General features: G+C 39.4%; 1 protein-coding gene and 1 long non-coding RNA gene across 24 annotated transcripts in view; one reads left to right on the top strand and one right to left on the bottom strand.

The window, feature by feature from the left end:
• Positions 1-25,088, bottom strand: part of LOC146398066 (uncharacterized) — a 1,038,644-nt gene that overhangs the window by 396,512 nt on the left and 617,044 nt on the right. The gene's annotated exons all lie outside the window — the stretch shown is intronic.
• Positions 1-25,088, top strand: part of TLK2 (tousled like kinase 2) — a 142,628-nt gene that overhangs the window by 60,092 nt on the left and 57,448 nt on the right. For 10 of the 23 annotated variants that reach the window (XM_084984130.1, XM_021068152.2, XM_021068148.2 and 7 more), the window contains exons 3-7: positions 671-742; positions 1,685-1,754; positions 2,717-2,760; positions 3,467-3,562; positions 16,836-17,003. The exons of 1 other annotated variant lie outside the window; for it this stretch is intronic. In XM_084984130.1, the coding sequence (XP_084840256.1) occupies positions 671-742; positions 1,685-1,754; positions 2,717-2,760; positions 3,467-3,562; positions 16,836-17,003 (450 nt within the window). The remainder of the gene's footprint in view (positions 1-670; positions 743-1,684; positions 1,755-2,716; positions 2,761-3,466; positions 3,563-16,835; positions 17,004-25,088) is intronic. 12 more of the 23 variants (XM_084984142.1, XM_084984135.1, XM_084984134.1 and 9 more) reach the window with 2 other exon arrangements.

The raw sequence follows: 25,088 nt of genomic DNA, 5'->3' as shown, positions 1-25,088 counted from the left end.
AGGGTGAGGGAGTCTGGTTGCAATACCACAGACTTTCACCTTTCAGACTGAATTTTCATAGATTTTATTGAATGGTTGTTTCTTCATTTGCTGTTTGCCCTAAGGGACTGTCGTCAGAGGTTTTGAATGGTGGTTTTAAAAACTTATTTCCATTGGTTTCACTGAGAAGCAGGCTATCACAGAGTCTCCTGCTTTTAGGCTAGAAGTTAATCTCTTGTAAGTTTTTTGAGCTAGCAGTAATGCGTCTTTAAAGCATGATTCAGAAAAGTGTTTCCTTCATTATGGGCTCTGACCACCCCCTTGTAAGGAACCATAACATCTCAACTCTCAGGTATTGCCTTATGATACAAGAGGCCAAGAGAATTGATTTCCCCTTGCTTATTTTCCTTAGAGAATGAATTCGCTACATGTGGAAATAGTCTAGAAGGGAAAAATTTGCACATGAGTAGAGTTTGTAAAGGAAATGAAAATAACAGTAGCTAAATTTTAACATGAGGGCCCTATACTGTAATGGTTGATTGAATTCTTTTCAAGTTGGCTCAGAAGTGTTGTAATTATTAACTCTTGGTTGCTTTGAGTTGACTTAGATATTAAAATCAAATGGCTTCTTCAGTTTTGCTGTCATCCTAAATTAGATTCTTTTGATTCCTTTTTCTTTTCTTTTTTCCAGGGGCCACTCAATAGTGAGTCTTCCAACCAGAGCTTGTGCAGCGTGGGGTCCTTGAGTGATAAGGAGGTAGAGGTAAGAAGCCACATCCATTGCATTTCGTATTCCCACTCTTTCAGTCTGGGTTAAACACGGCACTGCATAATTCTGGGATGCTGGTAGGGTCTGTGTGAATGACTCCCCTTTGAGTTGTGTGCTCTTTGTGTCTGAGCAGATGTGGCCTGATAGGTTTCTATTATTATAATCATGCATGAGTGTTGTCCTTTAAATTTTTGCTTAATTGCCATCAATAAAGGGTAGAAATTTGCATTTGTGGCCAAATTAGCTTAGGTGTCCTTGAGTTTTAGCACGTGTCAGTACTTCAGCAGAGTGGGTCATTATGACCTGACAGACCTTAGTAATAAAATTTGAAGTTTTTTCATTTTTTAAGGCAAATAACCTAGCTGCATGGATATGCACTCAACTACTTTGCACTTAGATAAAATTTACAGTATGTTAGAGTCAGTTGAGTTATTATGCAAATATCTCCTTTTTGGAAAAAAGGATTAGATTTAAGCTCTTTCAAGGTAGAAATATTATAACAGCTGCTGTCAGAGCCTACTGTATACCAGGCGCTTGTACTACACTTATGCTGTATAAAATGTTGTATTTGGAGTTCCTTGGTGTCTCACTGGTTAAGGATCTGGTGTTGTCACTGCTGTGGTGGGTTCAATCCCTGGCCTGGGAACTTCCATATGCTCTGGGCACAGTCCAAAAAAAGTCTTATTTAAGCTTTGCAGCAGCCCTGATTTATAGATAAGTAAATTGAAACTGCTATTTTAACTAGTTTGCCAAAAGTTGTATAGATGGTCTGGTTCCAGACCCTAATCTCCTTCCACGAATGTGCTTTAAGAGCAGGACACTGATTTAGGACTTGTCTGTGCCAGTTAAACCTCCTTATAAGTTTGATATTTTGTGCATAGCCTCTAATTTTCATAATGACAAAATGCTAATTGTGATGTATATGGTATTTAACAGACTCCTGAGAAGAAACAGAATGACCAGCGAAACCGGAAAAGAAAAGCTGAACCGTATGAAACTAGCCAAGGTAGTAATAATTTCTCACCAGTAAAAAATACTAAATTCTTATGTACTTAGGTAGAAAATTTCCAGCTCACACTAAATAGTTTGTGTACAAGGAGTCCTGACAAAGGAGATTTATATTCCTTAAGGGAATATCAGGCTGTTTATTATAGATTTGCCATTTGATACACACTTGACAAAACAGTGTCAGTTCTTTGGGGACTGGTTTTCCCTGTTGTAAGTTAATGACCTTCTCACCATGGGTTTTTTGTCAGACTAAGCATTTATTGTACAGAAAAGAGGTTACATTGAAGTTTTAACTGTCTCGTGTTAGATCAGTGATTTGTTAATAATAGGCAAGCAGAAATGGTTTCATTTACATGGCTGCTATTTTACCTACTCTTCTATGTCAATTATTTAGTTGAACATTTGTGCCCAGTGAAATAAATCTGTAAATATGATTGTAATAATGCCAAATTTCTTTAAATAATTAAAGAAAGAATGAATGAAATGGAAAGACTTCCAAAAAATGAAAACTGTAGTCTTTTTATTTTCCTTATTCTTTTAATCTGCAAATCATTTTTTACTTTTTGGGAGAAAATTCTCCTAGAGTGACAAGGTCACAAAGTTTTTGTGAAATAGAGTAAACCTTTTAGTTCCAATGAATTTGTTTTGAATTTTTTATCCTCTTAGTTGGGGATATGAATTATAGTTTATGTTTTCATATACACTTGCGGCATAAGTTTTGTTAATATACTTGTAAAAGAAAGGTTAATGAATCAAACTGTGAGAAAGTCTTTCTTTCAGTCTTTATTCAGTCTTTTATCTTGTGAAGAAAACTGTCTCTGTTCTTAGGATACATGTATTTTGGCTCATTTGGTAAAAGTCATCACTTAATAACAAGATAGATAGGCATAGTATACTTTTGTGAATGATGGTTTACTTGTGTTATTGGAAAAACCATACTTACTTTGGTTTCATTTTCAGGGAAAGGCACTCCTAGGGGACATAAAATTAGTGATTACTTTGAGGTAAGTTAAATTTTTTGGAAAAAAACATCTGTAGTGATTTAAAAAAAAACCTGAATCCTTTAATTTATTTAGGGCTTTAGAAAACAATATTTTTTCCTCCCCTTCCTCCCCATCTTCATCAACCTAGCGCTGCCACATCTCTCTCTATAAGAGGAAACGGCTGTTAACTTGCTAAATTTAAATTTGTTTATGATGTGTCTTGTCTGTGATGATATAAAAATTCACAAATGAGGTGATTTTTCTCTTGGCCGGACTAGGTTTTGTGTCTTACAAAGATTGAAGTGGAATGTCTTGGACTCTTCTTTTGTCCTCTTCCCTTTAGTCCAGTGAAATGTGTAGTGAGCTCACTGACCCATCGTTAGTGGTTACTAAAGAAGACAGTAACATCTGCTGTATTCCTGCTTCGTGTATTTTGAGAAAAGAAGGGAAAACATTCTTCTCTTAGGTCCTTTCAAAACCATGTGTACCTTCAGCTTTCTAGCCATGTTTTCTTTATATCTTGGTACATTTCTGCTGGTGCTCCTCAAAAATCTCATTGAAAAGAGCAGAATTTGACTTACATGGCATTTTCTCTCGATAGTAAGATATATTGACTTGAAGGGGCCATATGTAATTAAGACCTGTTTGTGTATTAATCTTTTACTCTCCTTATCTGAAGCATAGTACTGTTGTGAATTATTCATATCCATTTTTCCCTGTTGGCCAGTTTGCTGGGGGAAGCGGGCCAGGAACCAGCCCTGGCAGAAGTGTTCCACCAGTTGCACGATCCTCACCGCAACATTCCTTATCCAATCCCTTACCGGTAAGCATTCACCTGGAGAAATGTGACACCTGTTGTAGGATACAAGCAGCCAAGGAACACACAAACAAAGTTTCTCTTCCATTAATTATCCAAAGGGAATTAGGCATTAAGGAGAAACATTCTTAGTATTAGCTATGAATCACTTAACTTAGATTCAAATCTACATCAGTTAAATTTACGTTTGATAAGAGCTAACTTTAGATGCTTAGTATAGTAAGTGACTACTAGGCCTCCAGTTTAGTGTTCTGTTAAGAAAGTGATTTCCAGTCCAAACATTAGGTTTTCGCTCTTGCTATAGACTTAAAAGTTCCTTAAAAGAATAAAATACAAATAAACAAAGAGGAGTTCCCGTTGTGGCTCAGTGGTTAACGAATCCAACTAGGAACCATGAGGTTGCGGGTTCCGTCCCTGGCCTTGCTCAGTGGGTTAAGGATCCAGCGTTGCCGTGAGCTGTGGTGTAGAGGTTGCTGGGATCCTGCGTTGCTGTGGCTCTGGTGTAGACCGGTGGCTTACAGCTCCTATTCGACCCCTCGCCTGGGAACCTCCATGTGCCGTGGGAGCGGCCCAAGAAATGGCAAAATGACTATATATATATATATATATATATACATACAAATAAATAAAAGATTTTGGTTAGCTCCTGGCATTTGAAATTATTTTTAAGGCTTCCTCAGTGATACAGTGAAGAACCTTATGCTATACAAATTTGGGATTGGTTTGTTTTCTGTCTTTTATTGAGATCTGAAGCTCTTACAAATATTATAGCTTATGTTAGTCATTCTCTAGGGGGTAGGGTGGTAGTTTGTCCCCTCAGGGGATGTTTGGGAATGTTGGAGTAATTTTTGGTCACAACTAGAAGGTGGGTGGGAGGATGCCATAGGCATCTACTGGGCGGAGGCCAGGGATGCTGGTAAACATCCTACAATGCAAAAGACAGGTGCTCACAACAAAGAATAATCTAGCCTAAAATGTCACTTAGTGCCAAGATTAAGAATCCCTGAGCTAGCTAATGTAGGATTTTGTGTTAATTTGCTCAGGTGCCTTTGGATAGTTTGTTCATACCATGTAAGAACTCACTACCTGAGTGTGTTCCTTCCACTGATGCCACAGATATTGCTATGGGATCTTAGGGAAAAGGGAGATCAGGAGTTTTCATTCTAGGTCTCTGTTTAGGAAAGTTGCTTTTCTGTGACACCTCAGAGTTGATTAAAATTACTTTTTCCCCTAAGTGATTTAGTCCTCTGTATTGTTAAAGTATTTCAAAATGTATTCCCCCCCCCATAAAAACATGCATTCTTTAGGGTAGAATTATAATTATTAAAGAACTTAGGAAAATGTATTCAGCTTGAAAATTTTTGCTATTATTTTGTCATCCTTGCCATGTTTAAAAATGTTAGAAATGCCTGATACATAGATCTGCTTGGCGAGGTTGAGGTTTGTTAGATAACTTTGGAGGAGGGCTTATGTCTGTATTTTTATTAAGTTAAAATGTTAAGGGAGATTGCAGAATTATCCGTTGAGGACAAGTATGATTCGTAGAATTTTGTTGTCTATTACTCTTTTCTTCCTGAAGATTTTTTTCATTTGGCTTTAGTAATGTGACTACTCATCTATCATTTGTCAATTTACCTAAAGACAAAAGAGATGTTATTCAATGATCCGTAGACATTTCTGCCATCTCTGTGAATGAGAGCTGGTCCTCACCATTGTTTTGCCAGTCTAAGTATATTTTAGGTGGTAAAATAGGAACCAAGTTTTAATTTCCTTTTCCTATTGGCATTGAAAAGCTCTTTATTCTCCCAACTTAGGTTCTGCGCTCTGTTGTTATAATCACTGATTTGTGTATACCCTTCAATTCCCTTTTCCCACTTTCTCCATCATACTTGCCTGAAAACACTTGGCCCTGGTAAAATCTAATTTTCCACCTTTTCCTTGCCTGTGTCTAAGCAGCTCAGCATGGTTAGACATATACCCATGCTGACTGATCTCACTTTAAGTTCATGATCGCTAACCTCATGGATCCCAGTTGCCTACCAGTCCTATTATATTTTCATAGTTCCTTTCCTAGATGCATATTTCATGTTTTTGTCATTTCCTGCAAACCTCCAGCAACACTTCCTCTCCTTCTACTGTTTCAACTGATGGCTTTTTCTTTTTATTTTACTGAGAAAATAGAAGCAATCAGAAACAATCTGAAGAGAACTTCGCATGCTCCTATTCCAGATCTACCAAGCTCTTACATCGTCATCCATATCTGCCTTTTAGGATTAATGAACTTGCCAGCTCTTCATTTGGGCACAGGTTTTCCTGAAAATTGTTTCCAGCTCTACTTGACATTTCCACTTAATGTTCAGCTTAAAAACATCCCCAAAGGAACTCTCCGCCTCCCCTCCCCCATCACTAGCAGAACAACAATAACAAGCTGCCCTTCCTGCAGTCTACCTGGTCCTGGTAAATGATGGTTTACTCCCTCTGGTTTTTCAGGTCATAACCTCCTGTGCCATATCTAATCCGTTAATAAATCCTATTTTCTTTTTAAAAATACCCAAATCCAACCTCTTTTTTTTGTTTGTTTTTTTTTGTTTTGTTTTGTTTTGGTTTGGTTTTTTTGTTTGTTTCTCCGCTTTAATCTTCAATGTGATCTCCCTGTTTATGCCTGTGTCTCACCTATTTTCAGTATAGTAGCCAAAATGATTCAATGAAAAAATTAAGGCAGATCCTGACCCTTCTCTGCTCAAAACTGTTCAGCGGCTGGTCCAGACTGCTCCAGGCGTATATGGCTCAGAAGCTCCTTCAATGATCTTGGCTTCCCCGTTGGCCTGACTCTATTTATTCTCCCTCTCCCTCCTGCCACCCTAGCTCCGCTGGCCTCCTTGAAGTTCCTTGAACACTGAAGCTCTCTTTTGCTTCAGAGACTTTGTACCTGCTCTTCCCTCTTCCAGGAATAGCATGATTAGCAATCTCTTCATAAGGCTGTTGCTCAAAAATGACCTTATCAGAGAGGTCTCTCCTGGCTACCTTCTTTAAATAGCAGTCCCTTTCACCTTGTAGCTCTGTCCCTAATCCTGTTTTAATTCTAGATTATTACTACCTTACATATACCTTTAAATTTTGATATGTATTTGAAGTTTTTTCACTGATTCATATTTATATACATAAGTCTACAACTTAATGAATTCTCACAAACTGTACCAGCACAAGAAACAAAGTATTACCAGCCCCTTCAAAAACCCCCTTATGCTCCCTTACAGTTGTTAGCCCCTTCCCTGCCATTGGGGTAGTAGCCACTATCCTGACTTCTAATAGCATAGCATAGTTTTTTGTTTTGTATTTTGTATAAAAGGAATCATGCAGTATATACTCTTGCATCTGGCTTCTTTTGTTCAACACTACTTTTGTAAGATTCATCCGTATTGTGTATTGCTATAGATCATTCACTGGTGTATGGTATAATTTAAAAATTTTTATTTAATAATTTACATACCTTAATTTTTAACTATCCAATTAATCTGTTGCCCATCTTCTCCCAAGAGATCAGGGACTTTGTTCCCACAGCATGTGGAAGTTCCCAGGCCAGGGGTCAAACCTGTGCTGCAGTGGCGTCCTGAGCTGAAGAGAGCAAGGGCTTTGTTTTGTTTATTTCCCACACACACGGGAAGAGGTGATATCTTGTGTAATTTTCAGTCTCTAACACCCAAAACGATGTTGGGCACACGGTAGGTACTCCTGACTATCTGTTGAAAGGGAAGAATGGATAAAGAATTACTTTTGCTTTTTTCCCCCAACTATTCTTTTGTATTTCTTGTTAAATACAAAAAAGTACATAAAACATAAGCCTTTTTTTTGTGTGTCTTTTTTTTTTTTTTTTTTTTTTTTTTTTGCCATTTCTTGGGCCGCTCCCGCGGCATATGGAGGTTCCCAGGCTAGAGGTCGAATTGGAGCTGTAGCTGCCAGCCTACGCCAGAGCCACAGCAACGTGGGATCCAAGCCGCGTCTGCAACCTACACCACAGCTCATGGCAACACCGGATCCTTAACCCACTGAGCAAGGCCAGGGATCCAACCTGTGTCCTCATGGATGTTAGTCAGATTCGTTTCCGCTGAGCCATGGAGGGCACTCCTAAATGTTCTGAATTCCAACTTTTGGCTCTTTGTCAGTTATTAAGAGGTATATTCATGACTCTCATGATAGTGGGAACTTCTTGTATTTATATTTTTGCTTTATGTATTAAGTGATTCTCTTAATTTCTTGTGGTACTTTTTGCTCTAACTGCAGTTTATCCGATATTTAAGTACATACAAACTGCTGTATGATGTAAATATTTCCATTTTTATACTATCAGCTTTTCATTATGTTCTCAGTGTATCTGACACATATCTAGTTGAAATTTTTTTCTTTATTCAGTCCATTTTTTTAAACTTTAGTGTATTTTCCCTATTTACATTTAATATACTTACCATTATATTGAGTTGAAATGTACCATCTTTTAATGTATTTCTTTTTTTTCCTGCCTATTCTGTTACTTTTTCTTTTCATTTCTTGTTTAACTTGGATTTTTAAAAATTATTTCATATTTGTCTCCTCTGCTAGTCCTGTGTGGTGTGTCGCTTAGAAAGGACCACAGGTATCTCTGATGTGCCGGAGTGTTGTTACTAGTATCTTTACCCTCCTGTCAAGTACATGATCACCTCAGAGCATTGACTCCATTATCTACTACTTAACTTGGTGGTTGTGTATGTTTTTATTTCACCTTTTTTGTTTTTGGCCTCATAAAACATATTGTTTTATACTGTTGGTGTTCATTTAGATTTATCTGTATATTTACCTTTTTCTTTGAGCTTCTTCCCTTTTTGCATATTACACCTTCCGCTCTGGGTCACTTTCTTCTGCCTTCCTTTTGTATTCTTTTAGTACAGTATGTATCTGCTGGGGGTTAACTCTAGGTGTTTGTTTGCCGAAATAACTTGATTTCACTTTATTCTTGAAAGATGTATATGCTGTGTATATTTGCAGTTGGCATTTTTTTTCTTTTCATACAATTGGGTATATTATTACCATCTTCTGGTACCTCTTGTTACTATGGAGAAGCCGGCTTTCATTCACTTGCTATTTCTTTGAAAGTATCTACTCCTCCCCCTCCATCCCCACCCCAGGCTGCTTTTAACATCTTTATCTGTGGTGGTCTGCAGTTTTACTATGATGCATCCTTTTATTTCTCTTGTTTGTAATTTGTTAGGCTTCTGATATCTGTGGGTTGGTGTCTTATACCATTTCTGAATAATTATTTTCCATTTTCTCTTCAGATATTATCTCTGCCTTGTCTTTTTTACCTCCTATAAAATTTCGATATGTTATATATGTTTTCGAAAAAGTCTACATGTTACACTCTCTCTATCATCATGCCTCTTAACTTCTTTTTTCAATTTTCTTTTGGTCTTTGTATGCTCCATTTTGGATAGTTTCTTGCCTTTCAGTCCCCAAATTCTCTGTTTTGTTGTATTTAATTTGCCCCACTAATTCTTTTTTTTTTTTTGTCTTTTTGCTATTTCTTGGGCCGCTCCTGGGGCATATGGAGGTTCCCAGGCTAGGGGTTGAATCGGAGCTGTAGCCGCTGGCCTACGCCAGAGCCAGAGCAACGTGGGATCTGAGCCACCTCTGCAACCTACATCACAGCTCACGGCAACATTGGATCATTAACCTGCTGAGCAAGGCCAGGGATGGAACCCGCAACCTCATGGTTCCTAGTCAGATTTGTTAACCACTGAGCCACGACGGGAACTCTTGCCCCACTAATTCTTAATTTTTGTTGTTTTATGTTCCCTGTGTATATATTCAAACCTGTCTTTCATTTATTTTTTTATTCTAGTAGACATCGTTGTTTTATAATCTATGTGTTTTAATTCTGGTATTTGAAGTCATTTTGAATCTCTTTCTTCTGTCTCTTGTTTTTCCTAGTTGTTGTTCAGGGCTTTCTTTCTTTTCTCTTTTTTTTTTGCTTTTTAGCGCTGCACTTGCAGCATATGAAAGTTTCCCAGGCTAGGGGTCGAATTGGAGCTCCAGCAGCGCAGGATCTGAGCTGTGTCTGTGACCTACACACACCTCATGGCAACACCACATCCTTAACCCACTGAACAGGGCCAGGGATTGAACCCGCATCTTCATGGATACTGGTTGGGTTTGTTACTGCTGAACCATAACGGGAACTTCTCAGGGCTTTATTTCTTTTATGCTTCATTTTTTGCGGACTGCTCATTGTTCTTGAAAAATTATTTGTGAAATTTCTTTGAGATCTTGGGTAAATATGTGTTCCTCCAGGGAGAATTTTTATTTGCTTCTTTCAAGTGCCTAGAGATTCTACTAACTCAGTAATACTACAAATTACTGAATTCATAGCTTGTATTTTGTTTGTTTGGTTTGCTTATTTTGTTTGTTTGTTTCAGCCACTTAGGCAATATTGATTTGAATTATGTTAACATTTCTCAGGGGAGCCTCTCTCCCTGCATGGCCTGGGCAGTTTGTAGTAGTGCTTTGGAAGTGTAGCTTAAAGTGGGAAGGGTTTCTTATTGAACCCTGTACTCTGGGTGGGCTTTGGCCTGTGACTGTCCACTTAGTAACATGGTGCCCTGGGAAGGGAAATTCAAGATCTGCAGGTCCTCATAGGGCAGATGTGACTTTGGTGCTTCTTTTACCCTGTCTTGTGTTCCTTATTTCCCTTAGGTCTTGCCAGATCCCTACTATTTTATTAACTTTTGTATGCTTTTAATATCTTTTTTCATATGTTGTCCTGTTTTTACAGTTGTTTTCTAAGGGGAGGTTCATACAAATATCCTAGACTGCTGTATTTCCAGAAATATTTTAAGCTCTTTGAGCCCTTGGCAAATATGTATTGAATATATAACAGAATGATTTGTTTTAATGTTGCAGCTTCAATGAGAAGTCTCCTGAGTATTGAGACTGTTGTGAATGGGTTTCACAGGTGTTCTGGAGCCTGAATTTAAACTGTTTTTATTTGGTAGGGTAAGAGTGTTGGTCTTGAGGTGGATTCTTCTCATAGAGGTTTTTTTTTTTTTTACTTTTGGTTTTTGGGTTTTGTTTGTTTGTTTTTTAGGGACCCACTCGCAGCATATGTAAGTTCCCAGGCTAGGGGTCAGAATCAGAGCTGCAGCTGCCGGCCTTCACCACAGCCACAGCACCTCGGGATCTGAGCTGCATCTGTGACCTACACCCCAGCTCACAGGAGTGCTGGATCCTTAACCCACTGAGCGAGGCTAGGGATCGAACCTGCATCCTCATGGAGCCTAGTCAGATTCGTTAACTACTGAGCCACGAAGGGAACTCCTACTTGTAGAGTTTTTTGAAACAATTCTTTTGTCAGGATGATTTTGATTAATTTGTTTTACTTTTGTTTTCTAAAATGAAATGTTAACTAATTTTCCCTGATAAAGGGATACATATGGAGTATGAAAGTTCAACAGTTCAGAAATGGCAAAATACAAATTCTTCTCAATAAGAACTATTATTAAAGAGTTTAGGAATTCCCTCTTTGGAGCAATGGGATTGACAGTGTCTCTAGAGCACTAGGGTCCAGGTTTGATCCCCAGCCTGGCACAGTGGGTTAAGAATCCAGTGTTGCAGCAGCTGCAGTTTAGGTCACAACTGTGGCCTGGATCTGATCCCTCGCCCGGGAACTCCATATGCTACAGGGTGGCCAAAAAAGAAAAAATAAAGGGGAAAAAAAAAGTTTAGTGGGTATATGTGTATACGTGATGTGTGTTCATATAGTAGATTTCCTCATTTCCATTGTATTTATTTAATCAATAGCCTATAAACATTTTGTATTCTATAATTAATGTTGTATTCCATGTCCTTATATATACCTCTGTATTTATGCATTTTCCCCTCTGAATCAGTTTCCAAAGTAGAGCTCCCAAGTCAAAGAATATACTTACTTTTATCACGTAATTGCTAGCAGGTTATCAGCAGTTTGAGGGTCCCAATTTCTACATACCCTTCTAATACTGAATTCTGTCACTATAATATCTGTCACTATAATATTTGCCAGTGAGAAAAATACCTTGTTTTAACTTGCATTTCTTTTCTTTCTTTTTTTTTTTTTTTTAAATGATTTTTTTAATTTTCCCACTGTACAGCAAGGGGGTCAGGTTATCCTTACATGTATACATTACAATTACATTTTTTCCCCCCACCCTTTCTTCTGTTGCAACATGAGTATCTAGACAAAGTTCTCAATGCTACTCAGCAGGATCTCCTTGTAAATCTATTCTAAGTTGTGTCTGATAAGCCCAAGCTCCCGATCCCTCCCACTCCCTCCCCCTCCCATCAGGCAACCACAAGTCTCTTCTCCAAGTCCATGATTTTCTTTTCTGAGGAGATGTTCATTTGTGCTGGATATTAGATTCCAGTTATAAGTGATAGCATATGGTATTTGTCTTTGTCTTTCTGGCTCATTTCACTCAGGATGAGATTCTCTAGTTCCATCCATGTTGCTGCAAATGGCATTATGTCATTCTTTTTTATGGCTGAGTAGTATTCCATTGTGTATATATACCACATCTTCCGAATCCAACCATCTGTCGATGGACATTTGGGTTGTTTCCATGTCCTGGCTATTGTGAATAGTGCTGCAATGAACATGCGGGTGCATGTGTCTCTTTTAAGTAGAGTTTTGTCTGGATAGATGCCCAAGAGTGGGATTGCGGGGTCATATGGAAGTTCTATGTATAGATTTCTAAGGTATCTCCAAACTGTTCTCCATATTGGCTGTACCAGTTGACATTCCCACCAAGAGTGCAGGAGGGTTCCCTTTTCTCCACAGCCCCTCCAGCACTTGTTATTTGTGGATTTATTAATGAGGGCCATTCTGACTGGTGTGAGGTGGTATCTCATGGTAGTTTTGATTTGCATTTCTCTTATAATCAGGGATGTTGAGCCTTTTTTCATGTGTTTGTTGGCCATCTGTATATCTTCTTTGGAGAACAGTCTATTCAGGTCTTTTGCCCATTTTTCCATTGGGTGATTGGCTTTTTTGCTGTTGGGTTGTATAAGTTGTTTATATAGTCTAGAGATTAAGCCCTTGCCGATTGCATCATTTGAAACTGTTTTCTCCCATTCTGTAAGTTGTCTTTTTGTTTTCTTTTGGGTTTCCTTTGCTGTGCAAAAGCTTTTCAGTTTGATGAGGTCCCATGGGTTTATTTTTGCTCTAATTTCTATTGCTTTGGGAGACTGACCTGAGAAAATATTCATGATGTTGATATCAGAGAGTGTTTTGCCTATGTTTTCTTCTAGGATAACTTGCATTTCTTCATTAGTGATATTTATATCTTTTCATATGTTTAATGGCCTTTTGGATTTCTCTCTTAATGCTTGTTCAGCTCCTCTGCTTATTTATTTGAGTATTTGTTTTGTCTTACTGATGGGTAGGAGCATGTTATTTATTAAGACTGTTAACTCGGGAGTTCCCGTTGTGGCGCAGTGGTTAGCGAATCCGACTAGGAACCATGAGGTTTCGGGTTCGGTCCCTGCCCTTGCTCAGTGGGTTAACGATCTGGCGTTGCCGTGAGCTGTGATGTAGGTTGCAGACGTGGCTCGGATCCCGCGTTGCTGTGGCTCTGGCGTAGGCCGGTGGCTACAGCTCTGATTGGACCCCTAGCCTGGGAACCTCCATATGCCGCGGGAGCGGCCCAAGAAATAGCAACAACAGCAACAACAACAACAACAACAACAAAAAAAGACAAAAGACTGTTAACTCATTGTCATTTATATTGTAAATATTTTTTGCCTGTTTGTAATTTATCTTTTTTTTTTTTTTTTTTTTAAGGCCTGCACTCACGGCATATGGAGGTTCCCAGGCTAGGGGTGGAATTGGAGCTGTAGTTGGTGACCTACACCAGAGTCACAGCAACACCAGATCTGAGCCACATCTGCAACCTACACCACAGATGATGGCAATGCCAGATCCTTAACCAACTGAGCGAGGCCAGGGACCGAACCCCCAACCTCGTGGTTCCTAATTGGATTCATTTCCGATGCACCACAACGGAACTGTAATTTATCTTTTAGTTTTATGTTTACTCTCACCTTTCAGAAGTCAAAAAATTTGAAGTCGTCAATTTATTAATGTTTCTCCTTCATGGCTTACTGGTTTTGTCTTATTCCTAGATGTTTGTATATGGGTTTTTTTGTGTGGTTTTTTTTTTTTTTTTTTTCTTTTGGTCTTTCTGCCTTTTCTAGGGCTGCTCCCATGGCATATGGAAGTTCCCAGGTCTAATTGGAGCTATAGCCACTGGCCTATGCCAGAGCCACATCAATGCCAGATCCGAGCCACGTCTGCTACCTACACCACAGCTGACGGCAACACCAGATCCTTAACCCACTGAGCAACCCAGGGATCGAACTTGAAACCTCATGGTTCCTAGTCGGATTTGTTAACCACTTCGCCACAACGGGAACTCCTGTATATGGTTTTTATTTTTAATGTCATGTTTAAAAAATCCTTCACCACTAGGTCACTAGAAAGCATTTGAGTATTTTTCCTTATGATTTTTATGTATACTCCAAGGAAGCAGTCTACTTTTTCTTTTTTTCCCTAATACCTAAGCACATATCCTATCATCTTTGTGATAAATTCCCACTAATTAGAAATGCATTTAAATCACAAATTATATATCCATTTTATATGGGTCTTTTCCTGAATTTTCTGTGCCACTGGTCAATATGTCTGTTCCTGTATGAGTTATTATATGATTTAGTTAATGGTGCTTTGTAGTAAGTTTTAACAGCTAGTCTGTGATTTCCTTTTTCAAAAATAATGTGAATAGAAGTTTTTTTTATGATGCAGTAGGTTAAAGATTCAGCATTGTCATTACAGCAGCCTGGGTTGCTGCTGTGGTGCAGGTTTGATTTCTGACCCAGGAATGTCCATATGCTATGGGCATAGCCAGAAAAAAAAATTACGTGGCTGAAGGTTCCCTTGTGGTGAAAAAGGTTAAGGATCTAGTATTGCCCCAGCTGTGGTTCAAGCTGCAGCTGTGGTATGGGTTCGATTCCTGGCCTGGGAACTTCTACTCTCTTTGCGTACAGCACACACACACACACACACACACACAAATTATGTGGCTGATTTTGATTATTTTTCCAAGTGAACCTCTGAATTAATTTGTGAAAATCCACAAAAACAATCTGCCAAAAGAGCAAGAGAGAACCTAGATGATTGTTACACTCCCACAGTGCCCTCTCTGGCAAAAAACAACCCCCCAAAATAAACAAAAATCCTTAAGGGGGTTCCCATTGCGGCTTAGTGGTAAAGAACCCAACTAGTATCCATGAGGATTTGGGTTGTATCGCTGGCCCTGCTCAGTGGGTTAAGGATCTGGCATTGCTGTGGCTGTGGTGTAGGCTGGCAGCTGCAGCTCCGTCTGATTCGACTCCTAGCCTGGGAAACTCTACATGCTGCAGATGCAGCCCTAAAATACAAAAACAAAAACACAGGAGTTCCCGTCGTGGCGCAGCGGAAACAAATCTGACTAGGAACGATGAGGTTGCAGGTTCGATCCCTGGCCTTGCTCAGTGGGTTAAGGATCCGGGGCATTGCTGTGAGCTGTGGTGTAGGTTGAGGATGCAGCTCAGATCCTTTGTTGCTGTGGCTGTGGTGTAGGCTGGCAGCTACAGCTCAGATAAGACCCCTAGCCTGGGAATCTCCATATGCCACGGGTGTGGCCCTAAAAAGACAAGAGACAAATAAAAAGACACCCCCCCCCATGAGAAAAAGCTCTAAGCATTGGCTTTTAGAGAAATCTGACATGTATAAAATTTACTTATTTATTTGCTTATTTATCTACTTATTTAATTTTGCTTTTTAGGGCTGCGCCTGCGACATACGGAGATTCTAGGCTAGGGTTGAATGAGAACTGTAGCTGTCCACCTACACCACAGCCACAGCAACATAGGATCCAAGCCATGTCTGTGACCTATACCACAGCTCACGGCAATGCTGGCTTTTTAACCCACTGAGCAAGGCTGGGGATGGAACCTGCGTCCTCGTGTCAGATTTGTTAACCACTGAGTCATGACGGGAACTCCTGACATGTATAAAACTTAAATTCAGAAGTATGATATTGCCCTTTAGTTTAGATCATCTTTTATATTCATCAGCGAAGCCGTAGTTTTCCTTTATATGTGATCTGCCTATTTCTTAAGTTGCCTTGTAAGTATTTTACAAATACTTTGAATCTTTTTCTTTGGTTACTACATGTTCTGATTATAAACAATTACCGTTGATAAATGGGGAAGTTATTGATTTTTGTATATTTGTTTTATATTTGGCCATTTTACTAAACTCTTATTTGCTATTTTTCAGTTGGTTTGTTTTGTTTCCTTTGTGAATAGTTATATCATCCAAAAGTGACACTTTTTAAATGTTTAATATTTTCTGATGTTTATACCTCATATTGTTTTCCTTATTACATTGGCTAAAAAGTCTTGATAATGTTGAATGATTGTGATATTAATATGTTTACCTCTGTCTAGTTCCTAATTTTAATGAAATGTCTCTAGTATGGCACCGTTAATTGTACTTATGTTGATTTCAGAAAAAGTACTCTCTGTTGTATTATAAGTTGAAGTGTTGTTATCATTGTTTTTTCTTTTTTGAGGTCTTGCTCAACAATGTGCAAATCTTTTTTGGCATCTAAAGGGAAGACTCTTGATTCCCCCCAACATCAATGTAATGAATCGCATTAGTAGATAAAATAGAATAATGAATCACCCTTATGTTTCTGAAATAAACTACACATAATTGTGGTATATTATTCTTTTGTTTGTATTTACTTTAGATTTTGCATGTAGGTTTAGTATAGTATGGTGAGAATAGAATTGAGAGTGAAATAAGCTTCACCTGTAAAGTAGGGTACAGATGCCTTAATCTTCATTTACCTGGAGGATAGAAGTAGCAGTTCCTTTGTAGAATTGAGGGTATTGTGAAGTTGTTTGTTGGACTCTATGAAGTAACCTTCAAATTTAGAGTTATGTGAATATAAAACCATTAATATGTAATTGTATGGAATTTGAGTAAGATACTAGCTCAGGTTTGTAGATTTGTCATAATCCAGTGATAATGTTATTTTGCTTTCCATATTTGTTTTCAGAGGTTTTTTTTTTTTAATCCTTATATCTGATAACTTTTATCTGTTGCATGTTTTGGCAAAATAGATTTCCTCTCTTATGTATTTTGTGTGTCTTCTTTAATGTTTTCCAGCGGCGAGTAGAGCAGCCCCTCTATGGTTTAGATGGCAGTGCTGCAAAGGAGGTATCTGAGGAGCAGTCTGCTCTGCCAACCCTGATGTCAGTGATGCTAGCAAAACCTCGGCTCGACACAGAGCAGCTGGCACAGAGGGGAGCTGGCCTCTGTTTCACTTTTGTTTCAGTGAGTACTGAGGCTAAGTTTATGCAGATTCTTGTTGCTGTGGAATTCCGTGATGAAGTCTAGTAATTATTTTCAGAGAGATGGTGATTTCTTTTTCTTTCTTTCTTTCTTTTTTTTTTTTTTCGTCTTAAAAGAATTAAGGGCTGAACCTGCGGCATATGGAAGTTCCCAGGCTAGAGGTCTAATCAGAGCCAGCCTACACTACAGCCACAGCAACGTGGGATCCAAGCCACGTCTGTAACTTACACCACAGCTCATGGCAGCGCTGGATCAAACCGTCATCCTCATGGATATTGGTCGGATTCGTTACCACAGAGCCACCAAGGGAACTCTGAGATGATGATTTCTAACTCTGTTTTCTATACACTTTTACTCATGCTCCCTTGGATCGGGGGCAGAGAGAGACTGCTGTGTCAAAGTCGGAGCATACCGCAAGAAGGAAAACACAATCTTAGTTTGACAAAGAAGAAAATGAAAGACAAATTGAATTAAGTTACAATTAAAAATAAAATCTCCAAACTCCAGCCATTACTTATTTAAAGCAATATTTAAATTAATAAAATTTTAGTGTGGGGACGGGCATGCTTACCAGTCATTTCCCCCTGTGTGGTATTTGGGCAACGTACATGTTTGCCTTCTCTCCCCTCTTCGGAGTATTAGCACAGATTACTTTTTCCAAGAATATTTGGCTACCTGTTTGCTCCTTGTTGCCTGCTTCTCTCTCCTTCCTTGAAGAATATGAATTTATTATGATTATTTGAGCCCCATTTTATACCTAACAAATTATAATGCAGCTTGGCTTAAAAGTTGTGCTGAAATTCCCATTATGGCTCAGTGGGTTAAGAACTTGACATAGTGTCCTTGAGGATGCAGGATTCCTGGCCTTGCTCAGTGGGTTAAGGATCTGCTACAAGCTATGGCATAGGTCACAAATGCATCTTAGATATGGTGGTGTTGTGGCTGTGGCGTAAGCCTGCAACTGCAGTTCCAGTTCAACCTCTTACCCAGGAACTTCCACATACCATGAGGTCGTCCAAAAAGAAAAAAAAAAAGTATATATATATTTTTTCTTTCAGTGTCAAAAGAATAGAGAAACTTCTTATGTGAAGACAGTAAATTTTATGCTTGAGAGGCAAAGGAAACACAACATAAAATGGGAGAATTGACCAATGTAATATTTTGGCTGTGCCCGATAGCATTGTGGAATACTTTGAGAATGCAGTAGTATTGTTTTAGAGAATGTGTGTATATGTCTGTCTGTCTGTGTTTGTATATGTTTCATTGTGTGACAGGTATATAGTGAAATACACAGGATTTTGATCAGCAGGAACTCATCCCCTAATGCAAGTCCTTCCATAAAAAGCATGGGCATGCATGGAAGCAGGTGCATCTGCTCAGTCCTATCACCCAGTACTCAGGCTGCCAGGAGTTGCATATCTACAGCCAGGTTGTTCTCATGTGGGAGAAAGATGACAGAGTAAGAAAACGATCATGTCTGAAGACGGAACATAGAAACAGTATAAAAACCAAAGGCCTAGGAGCTTCAGCCTAGTTCTGTTTATCTTTGCTTCTCTGTAGTTCCAGCTGTGATAGAAATTTAGTAATATAAAAAAAGGAAAAAGCAAAAGAGTATGTTGTGCATGAGTATACAATAGATTTTATTAATAGATAAAGACAAGCAATTTCCTTAAAAAAAAAAGCAGAGGCTATGAACAAGCAGATTTTTTCAGCCGCACTCATGGCATGTGGAAATTCCCAGGCCAGGAATCAAACTCGTGCCATAGCAGAAACCCAAGCTGCTACAGTGAAAACGCCAGATCCTTATCCTGCTGCACCACAGGGGGACTCCCTTTTTTTTTAAATGGCTGCACTGCAGCATATGGGCGTTCCCAGGACAGGAATTCAATCTGTTTGCACTGCAGCTACAGCAATACTGGATTTTTTAGCCCACTGCCCTTGGCTGGGGATTGAACCTAGGCCTTTGCAGCAACCTGAGCCATTGCAGTTGGATTCTTAACCCTCTGCACCACAGCCCAAAGTGGAAACTCCTGGACTAATACCTGTTTTATTTGTTTGTTTTTATGAACAGACAGTACTACGGGGGATAAAAAAAAGACATGACTAATAACATGAAAAAGTGCTTACCTTCAACCACAGAGAAATGCAAAATAAAACAAGAATGCTTTGGAGCTCCTGTCGTGGCGCAGTGGAAACAAATCTGACTAGGAACCATGAGGTTGCGGGTTTGATCCCTGGCCTTGCTCAGTGGGTTAAGGATCCAGCGTTGCCGTGAGCTATGGTGTAGGTTGCAGACACCGTTCGGATCTGGCATTGCCATGGCTGTGGTGTAGGCCGGCAGCTGTAACTCCGATTAGACCCCTAGCCTGGGAACCTCCACGTGCCGAGGGAGCGGCTCTAAAAAGCAAAAAAAAAAAAAAAAAAACAGAACAAAACAAGAAAGCTTTTCTTTTCTTTTTTTGGCTCTGCTGCAGCATATAGAGTTCTTGGGCCAGGGATCAGATCCAAGTCATGGTCTTAACCCTAAGCCACAGCTTCGGCAATGCTGGATCCTTAAACCACTGTGCTGGGCTGGGGATTGAACCTGCATCCCAGTGCTCCCAAGATACTGTCGGTCCTGTTGCGCCACAGTGGGAACTCCAAAATAAAACATGGTAACTCTTGACCTGTCAAATTGGCAAGGATTAATAAATTTGATAATTCTTAATGCAGGTAATAGTTTAAATACACATGCAGTTTTATACTGACTATAAGTTAGTATAGTCATTTGGGTAAGTTGGTGTTTAATAAGTATTAAGGATTGCATATTAAACTCAGCATTAAGTTTACATATCCTTGGGTCCAGAAATCCATTCCCATAAAACACAAAGATGTTTATTGTTTATAAATTGCAAAAATCTGGAAGCAACGTCCCTCCACCAGTGTTTCAGAGGACCTTAGAACAAGGATATGTGTGACTTCCATGTTGCAGAATTCAGTGATCAGTTCTCAGAATTTATTCAGCATAATTCATTAGCTGTAGTTGCTTACTCCCTTCTTCTCCAAGCACTAGCTCTTCTCTTGGCCTCTTTTGGTTCTTCCTCATTTCCCAGCTCTCTAAACATTAGAGCGTCCCCGGACTCAGTCTTCAGACCTCTTGTCTATCTTCATTCTGTAATGAAACTCCCATTTAGTTTCTTTTTCTTTTTCTTTCTTTTTTTTTTTTTTTTTAGGGCCACACCTGCAGCATATGGAGGTTCCCAGGCTAGGGGTCCAATCAGTGCTACAGCTGCCAGTCTACCCACAGCAGTAGCAACACCAGATCCAAGCCATGTCTGCGACCTCCACCTCAGCTCACTGCAGTGCCGGATCCTTAACCCTCTGAGCGAGGCTAGGGATTGAACCCTCATCCTCATGGATCTTAGTCAGGTTCGTTAACCACTGAGCCATGATGGGAACTCCTCAGTTAGTTTCTTGGTTTCAGTTATCACCCTTATGCAGAAGACTTCCAGATTCATATGTCCCACCCAGATCCCTGCCCTGAATTCTGGACCTGTGTAGTCAGTTGCCTCTTCATGTCTGAGAGGCATATCAAATTTAACATGACCAAAATGAAATTCATTTTTGTTCCCCCACTCCAAACCCCCATTTCTTCCATGTCTCAGTAATTGCATCATTCTGGTCTTGTCTCATTATTTTATACCCAATTTCAAATCCATCAGCAAGCCTTAGTGATTTTACCTTCAGGAGTTCCCTTATTGCGCAGTGGGTTAAGGATCCAGCGTTGTCACTGCAGTAGCTCGGATTTGATCTCTGGCCCTGGATCCCGTGCTGTGGGTGTGGCCAAAAAAAAATTAACCTTCAAAATATGTTCAAAATTCTGCTACTTCTACCTTCCTTAACTACTACTACTCGAATCTAATCCTTCCACTGAGATTATGGCAGTAGCCTCCTGACAGGACCCTTTGCTTCTGCCTTTGTTCCTTTTAATCTGTCTTCAGTAGAATCAGAGTGATCCCAGTCATGCCACTTTCCTGCTCAAAAGTGTTTAAGATGGCACACAAGGCCCTGCATGGTCTGTTTCCCACCACTTTTTTAAATAGCTTTTATTTTTATTTATTTGTTTATTTCTGCTTTTTTTGTTGTAGTTGTTAGGGCCGCAGCTCACCTACTGAGTGAGACCAGGGATCGAACTCGAATCCTCACTGATACTAGTTGGATTCATTTCCACTCCACCACAACTGGAACTCCTGTTTTCCACCACACTTTGATATCTCTTACTGTTGTCTCCCTTCCTCACCAAGTTCTATCCATACTGGCTTCCTTTCTTCCTGAAATATTACATGCTGTCACCTCAGGGCCTTTGCACTTGCTGTTGCCTTTGCCTTAATGCTCTTCCTCTAGATACTAGTATTCCTTGCTCCCTTGGTTCTCACTAGTCTTTGCTTAAATTTACCCTATTAGAGAGGCCTACCCTGACTACACTGTATAAAATAGCACTCCTTCCTGCCCACCCCACACATTATGTAGCTCCTGTGCCCTACTTTTTCTTAGTCTGATTCCCCAGCGCCCAGTCCACTGGTTTTGTAAGCTTCATCAGGTCAAGGTCTTGCTTTGTTTATTTTTTTATATCTCCAATGCCAGAACAGGATCAGCTCTCATAAGGCCCTCATTATAGTTATATGTAATTATATGTTGTATGAATTAATCAGAACATCTTTCATATAAAGACTAGTTAAATAAAAATATAATACATATATAGTGGAATCCTCTACGGTTGATCAAATCAATGATATATATATGCTAACAGGGAAAGATCTAGGGGCACAGTCTTTAAGGCATTAGCCTGCTGTGGCCCCCTTAGCCTGGCAAAGCAATAAAGCTATCTTTTTCTCCTTTACTCTCCCCCCCCAAAGAAAGATCTATGGATAGATATTGATAAATAAAAATAGGTGGCAGAATATAATAAGTTTGATCCTTTAATGTTGAAACTCATATTGCTGTGTTGTTGTATATATATATAAGGATCCAGAGTGAGAAATAAATATAAATATTAACTTCAAATAATTTCTCTTATGTAATGAGCTTTAAATAAGGTCTTCTACACTCCTGGTGAGAAGGAAGGGGCTGAGGAGGTGGACAGCTGGCAATGGGAAAATTTTTGAGTTGTTTGAGCTGTTTGTATATTTTGGAAATGAAGCTCTTATTGGTCATATCATTTGCAAATAATTTCTCCCAGTCCATAGGTTGTCTTTTGGTTTTGTTTATGGTTTCCTTTGCTGTGCAAAAGCTTATAAGTTTGATTAGGTGCCATTTGTTTATTTTTGCTTTTATTTCTATTGCCTTGGAAGACTAATTAATCTGTCATTTTGGGGTTTTTTTCTTTTTTTTTTTTAGGGCCGCACCCATGGCATATGGAGGTTCCCAGGCTAGGTGTCCAATTGGAGCTGTAGCTGCTGGCCTACGCCAGAGCCACAGCAATGTGGGATCCGAGCCGCGTCTGTGACCTACACCACAGCTCACAGCAACCCTGGATCCTTAACACACTGAGTGAGGCCAGGGATCACACCCACATCCTCATGGATACTAGTCAGATTCGTTTCTGCTGAGCCACAACAGGAACTCCCTCGTTGTGATTTTGATTTGCATTTCCTGTACACTAGTTATGTTGAGCATTTTTTTTTCATTTGATTATGCTCATTTGTATATCTTTGAAGAAATATCTCTATAAATCCTTTCACCATTTTAAAATTGGTTCATTTGTCTTTTATTATTGTTAAATATTGTGAATAGTTGACTCTTATCAAATATATGATTTGCAGATATTTTCTTCTATGGATTGTTTTACTTTCTTGAATGTGTCCTTTGAAGTACAGAAGTTTTAAATTTTGAGGATTTCCTGTCATGCATGGCACAGCGGAAACGAATCCGACTAGGACTCAGGTTCGATCTCTGGCCTCACTCATTGGGTGAAGGATCTGGCATTGCCATGAGCTATGGTGTAGGTCGCAGATTTGGCTTGTGGCTGTGGTGTAGGCCGGCACCTGTAGCTCTGATTAGACCCCTAGCCTGGGAGTTTCCATATGCCGAGGGTGTGGCCCTAAAAAGGAAAAAAGAAAAGTTTTAAATTTCGAAAATGTCCAGTTTATCTGTTTTTTTCTTTTGTTGCTTTTGTTTTTCCATACTGTAGCTAAGAAGGCTTTATCTAATATAAGGTCATGAAAATCTATTATTGTATTTTCTTCTAAGTGTCCTTTTAACTTTTATATTTGGGTTTATGATTCATTTTGTGTTAATTTTGTGTATGGTGTGAAGAAGAGGATCCAACTTTATTCTTATGTGTATGTGGGTATCCAGTGGTCCCAGCATCATTTGTTTGAAAAGACTGTTCTTCATTAAGTTGTCTTGGCACCCTTGTCAAAAATCAATTGAGTGTAAATGTAAGGGGATTATTTGTGGACTCTCAGTTGTACTCCATTGATTTATATGCCTATCCTGATGCCAGTACCACAGCTGTCTTAATTACTGTAGCTTTGTGGTAATTAAGTTTTGCAGTCAGGGACTGTGAGTCGCCCCAAATTTGTTCTTTTTCAAGATTTTTTTGGCTGTGGGATCCCTTGCATTTTATGTGAATTTTAGGATCAATTCACATTTCAATTTCTGTAATGGAATTTTTAGAAGTTGTGCTAACTTTGTAGATTAATTTGGGAAGTATTGCCCTCTTAAAAATAGTAAGTCTTCCAATCCATGAATATGAGATATCTTTCTAGGTTTTTTTTTCTTTTGTCTTTTTGCCATTTCTTGGGCTGCACCCACAGCATATGGAGGTTCCCAGGCTAGGGGTTTAATCAGAGCTGTAGCCGCCGGCCTACACCAGAGCCACAGCAATGCAGGATCCAAGCCACGTTTGCAACCTACACCATAGCTCACGGCAGCGCTGGATCCTTAACCCACTGAGCAAGGGCAGGGATCGAACCCGCAACCTCATGGTTCCTAGTCGGATTCATTAACCACTGTGCCACGACGGGAACTCCTCTTTCTAGGTATTTAGTTATCTTTAACTTCTTTTAATAGGTTTGCAGTTTTTGATGTGTAGATTTTGCCCTTATTTTGTTCAAATTATTTATAAGAATGTAATCTTTCTGATGCTATTATTGCAAATAGAACATTTTTCTTTATTTTTAGTTGCTCATTGCTAGAATACAGAAGTACAATTGAAATTTTTTTTGTCTTTTTAGGGCTGTATCTGCAGCATATGGAGGTTCCCAGGCTAGGGGTCTAATCAGAGCTACAGCTGCAGGCCTACACCACAGCCACAGCAACGTCAGATCTAAGCTAAGTCTGCGATCTACACCACAGTTCATGGCAATTCCAGATCCTTAACCCACTGAGCAAGGCCAGGCATCGAACCCATGACCTCATTGTTCCTAGTTGGATTGTTTCTGCTGTACCACAATGGGAACTCCGGTAGGACTTTCTGTATACAAAATCATGTCACTGGTGAACATAGATAGTTTTACTTCTCTTCCAGTCCAAATGCCTTGAGTTTTATTTTCTTGACTAATTGCCCTGGCTAGAACCTCTGGTATAAAGTTGAGAAGTGACACTTTTGTCTTGTTCCAGATCTTAGAGGAAAGCATGTGATCTTTGACAGTAACTATTATGTTAGCTGTATGTTTTTCAGAGCCGGCCTTTTTTGGATTGAAAATGTTCTCTTCTTTTGTGAGTTTGTTGACTGCATTTATCATGAAATGGTGTTGGATGCTTTTTCTACATCTATTGAGGTGATTATATGGTATTTTTTTTTGTTCTTGAGGTCTATCCACTATTTATCTTTTTCTTCTGTCAATGCTGCTGGTCGTATCTTAGGCTTTTTCATTCTTGAAACTTACGTTTAGGAGTTCCCATTGTGGCTCAGCAATAACGAACCTGACTGGTATCCTGAGGATGTGGGTTCGATCCCTGGCCTTGCTCATTGGGTTAAAGGATCTGATGTTGCTGTGAGTTGTGGTGGAGGTCGCAGACACGGCTCAGATCTGGTGGGGCTATGGTTGTGGCTGGCATCTGCAGCTCCAGTTCAATCCCTTG

Source organism: Sus scrofa, chromosome 12 (genome assembly GCF_054392235.1).
Source record: "Sus scrofa isolate SSC_HxYL_T2T_F1_AM1 chromosome 12, Sscrofa_HxYL_maternal_Yorkshire_Landrace_v2.0, whole genome shotgun sequence".
Classification (NCBI taxonomy): Eukaryota; Metazoa; Chordata; class Mammalia; order Artiodactyla; family Suidae; genus Sus; species Sus scrofa.
This window is presented reverse-complemented; position numbering and strand designations above follow the sequence as displayed.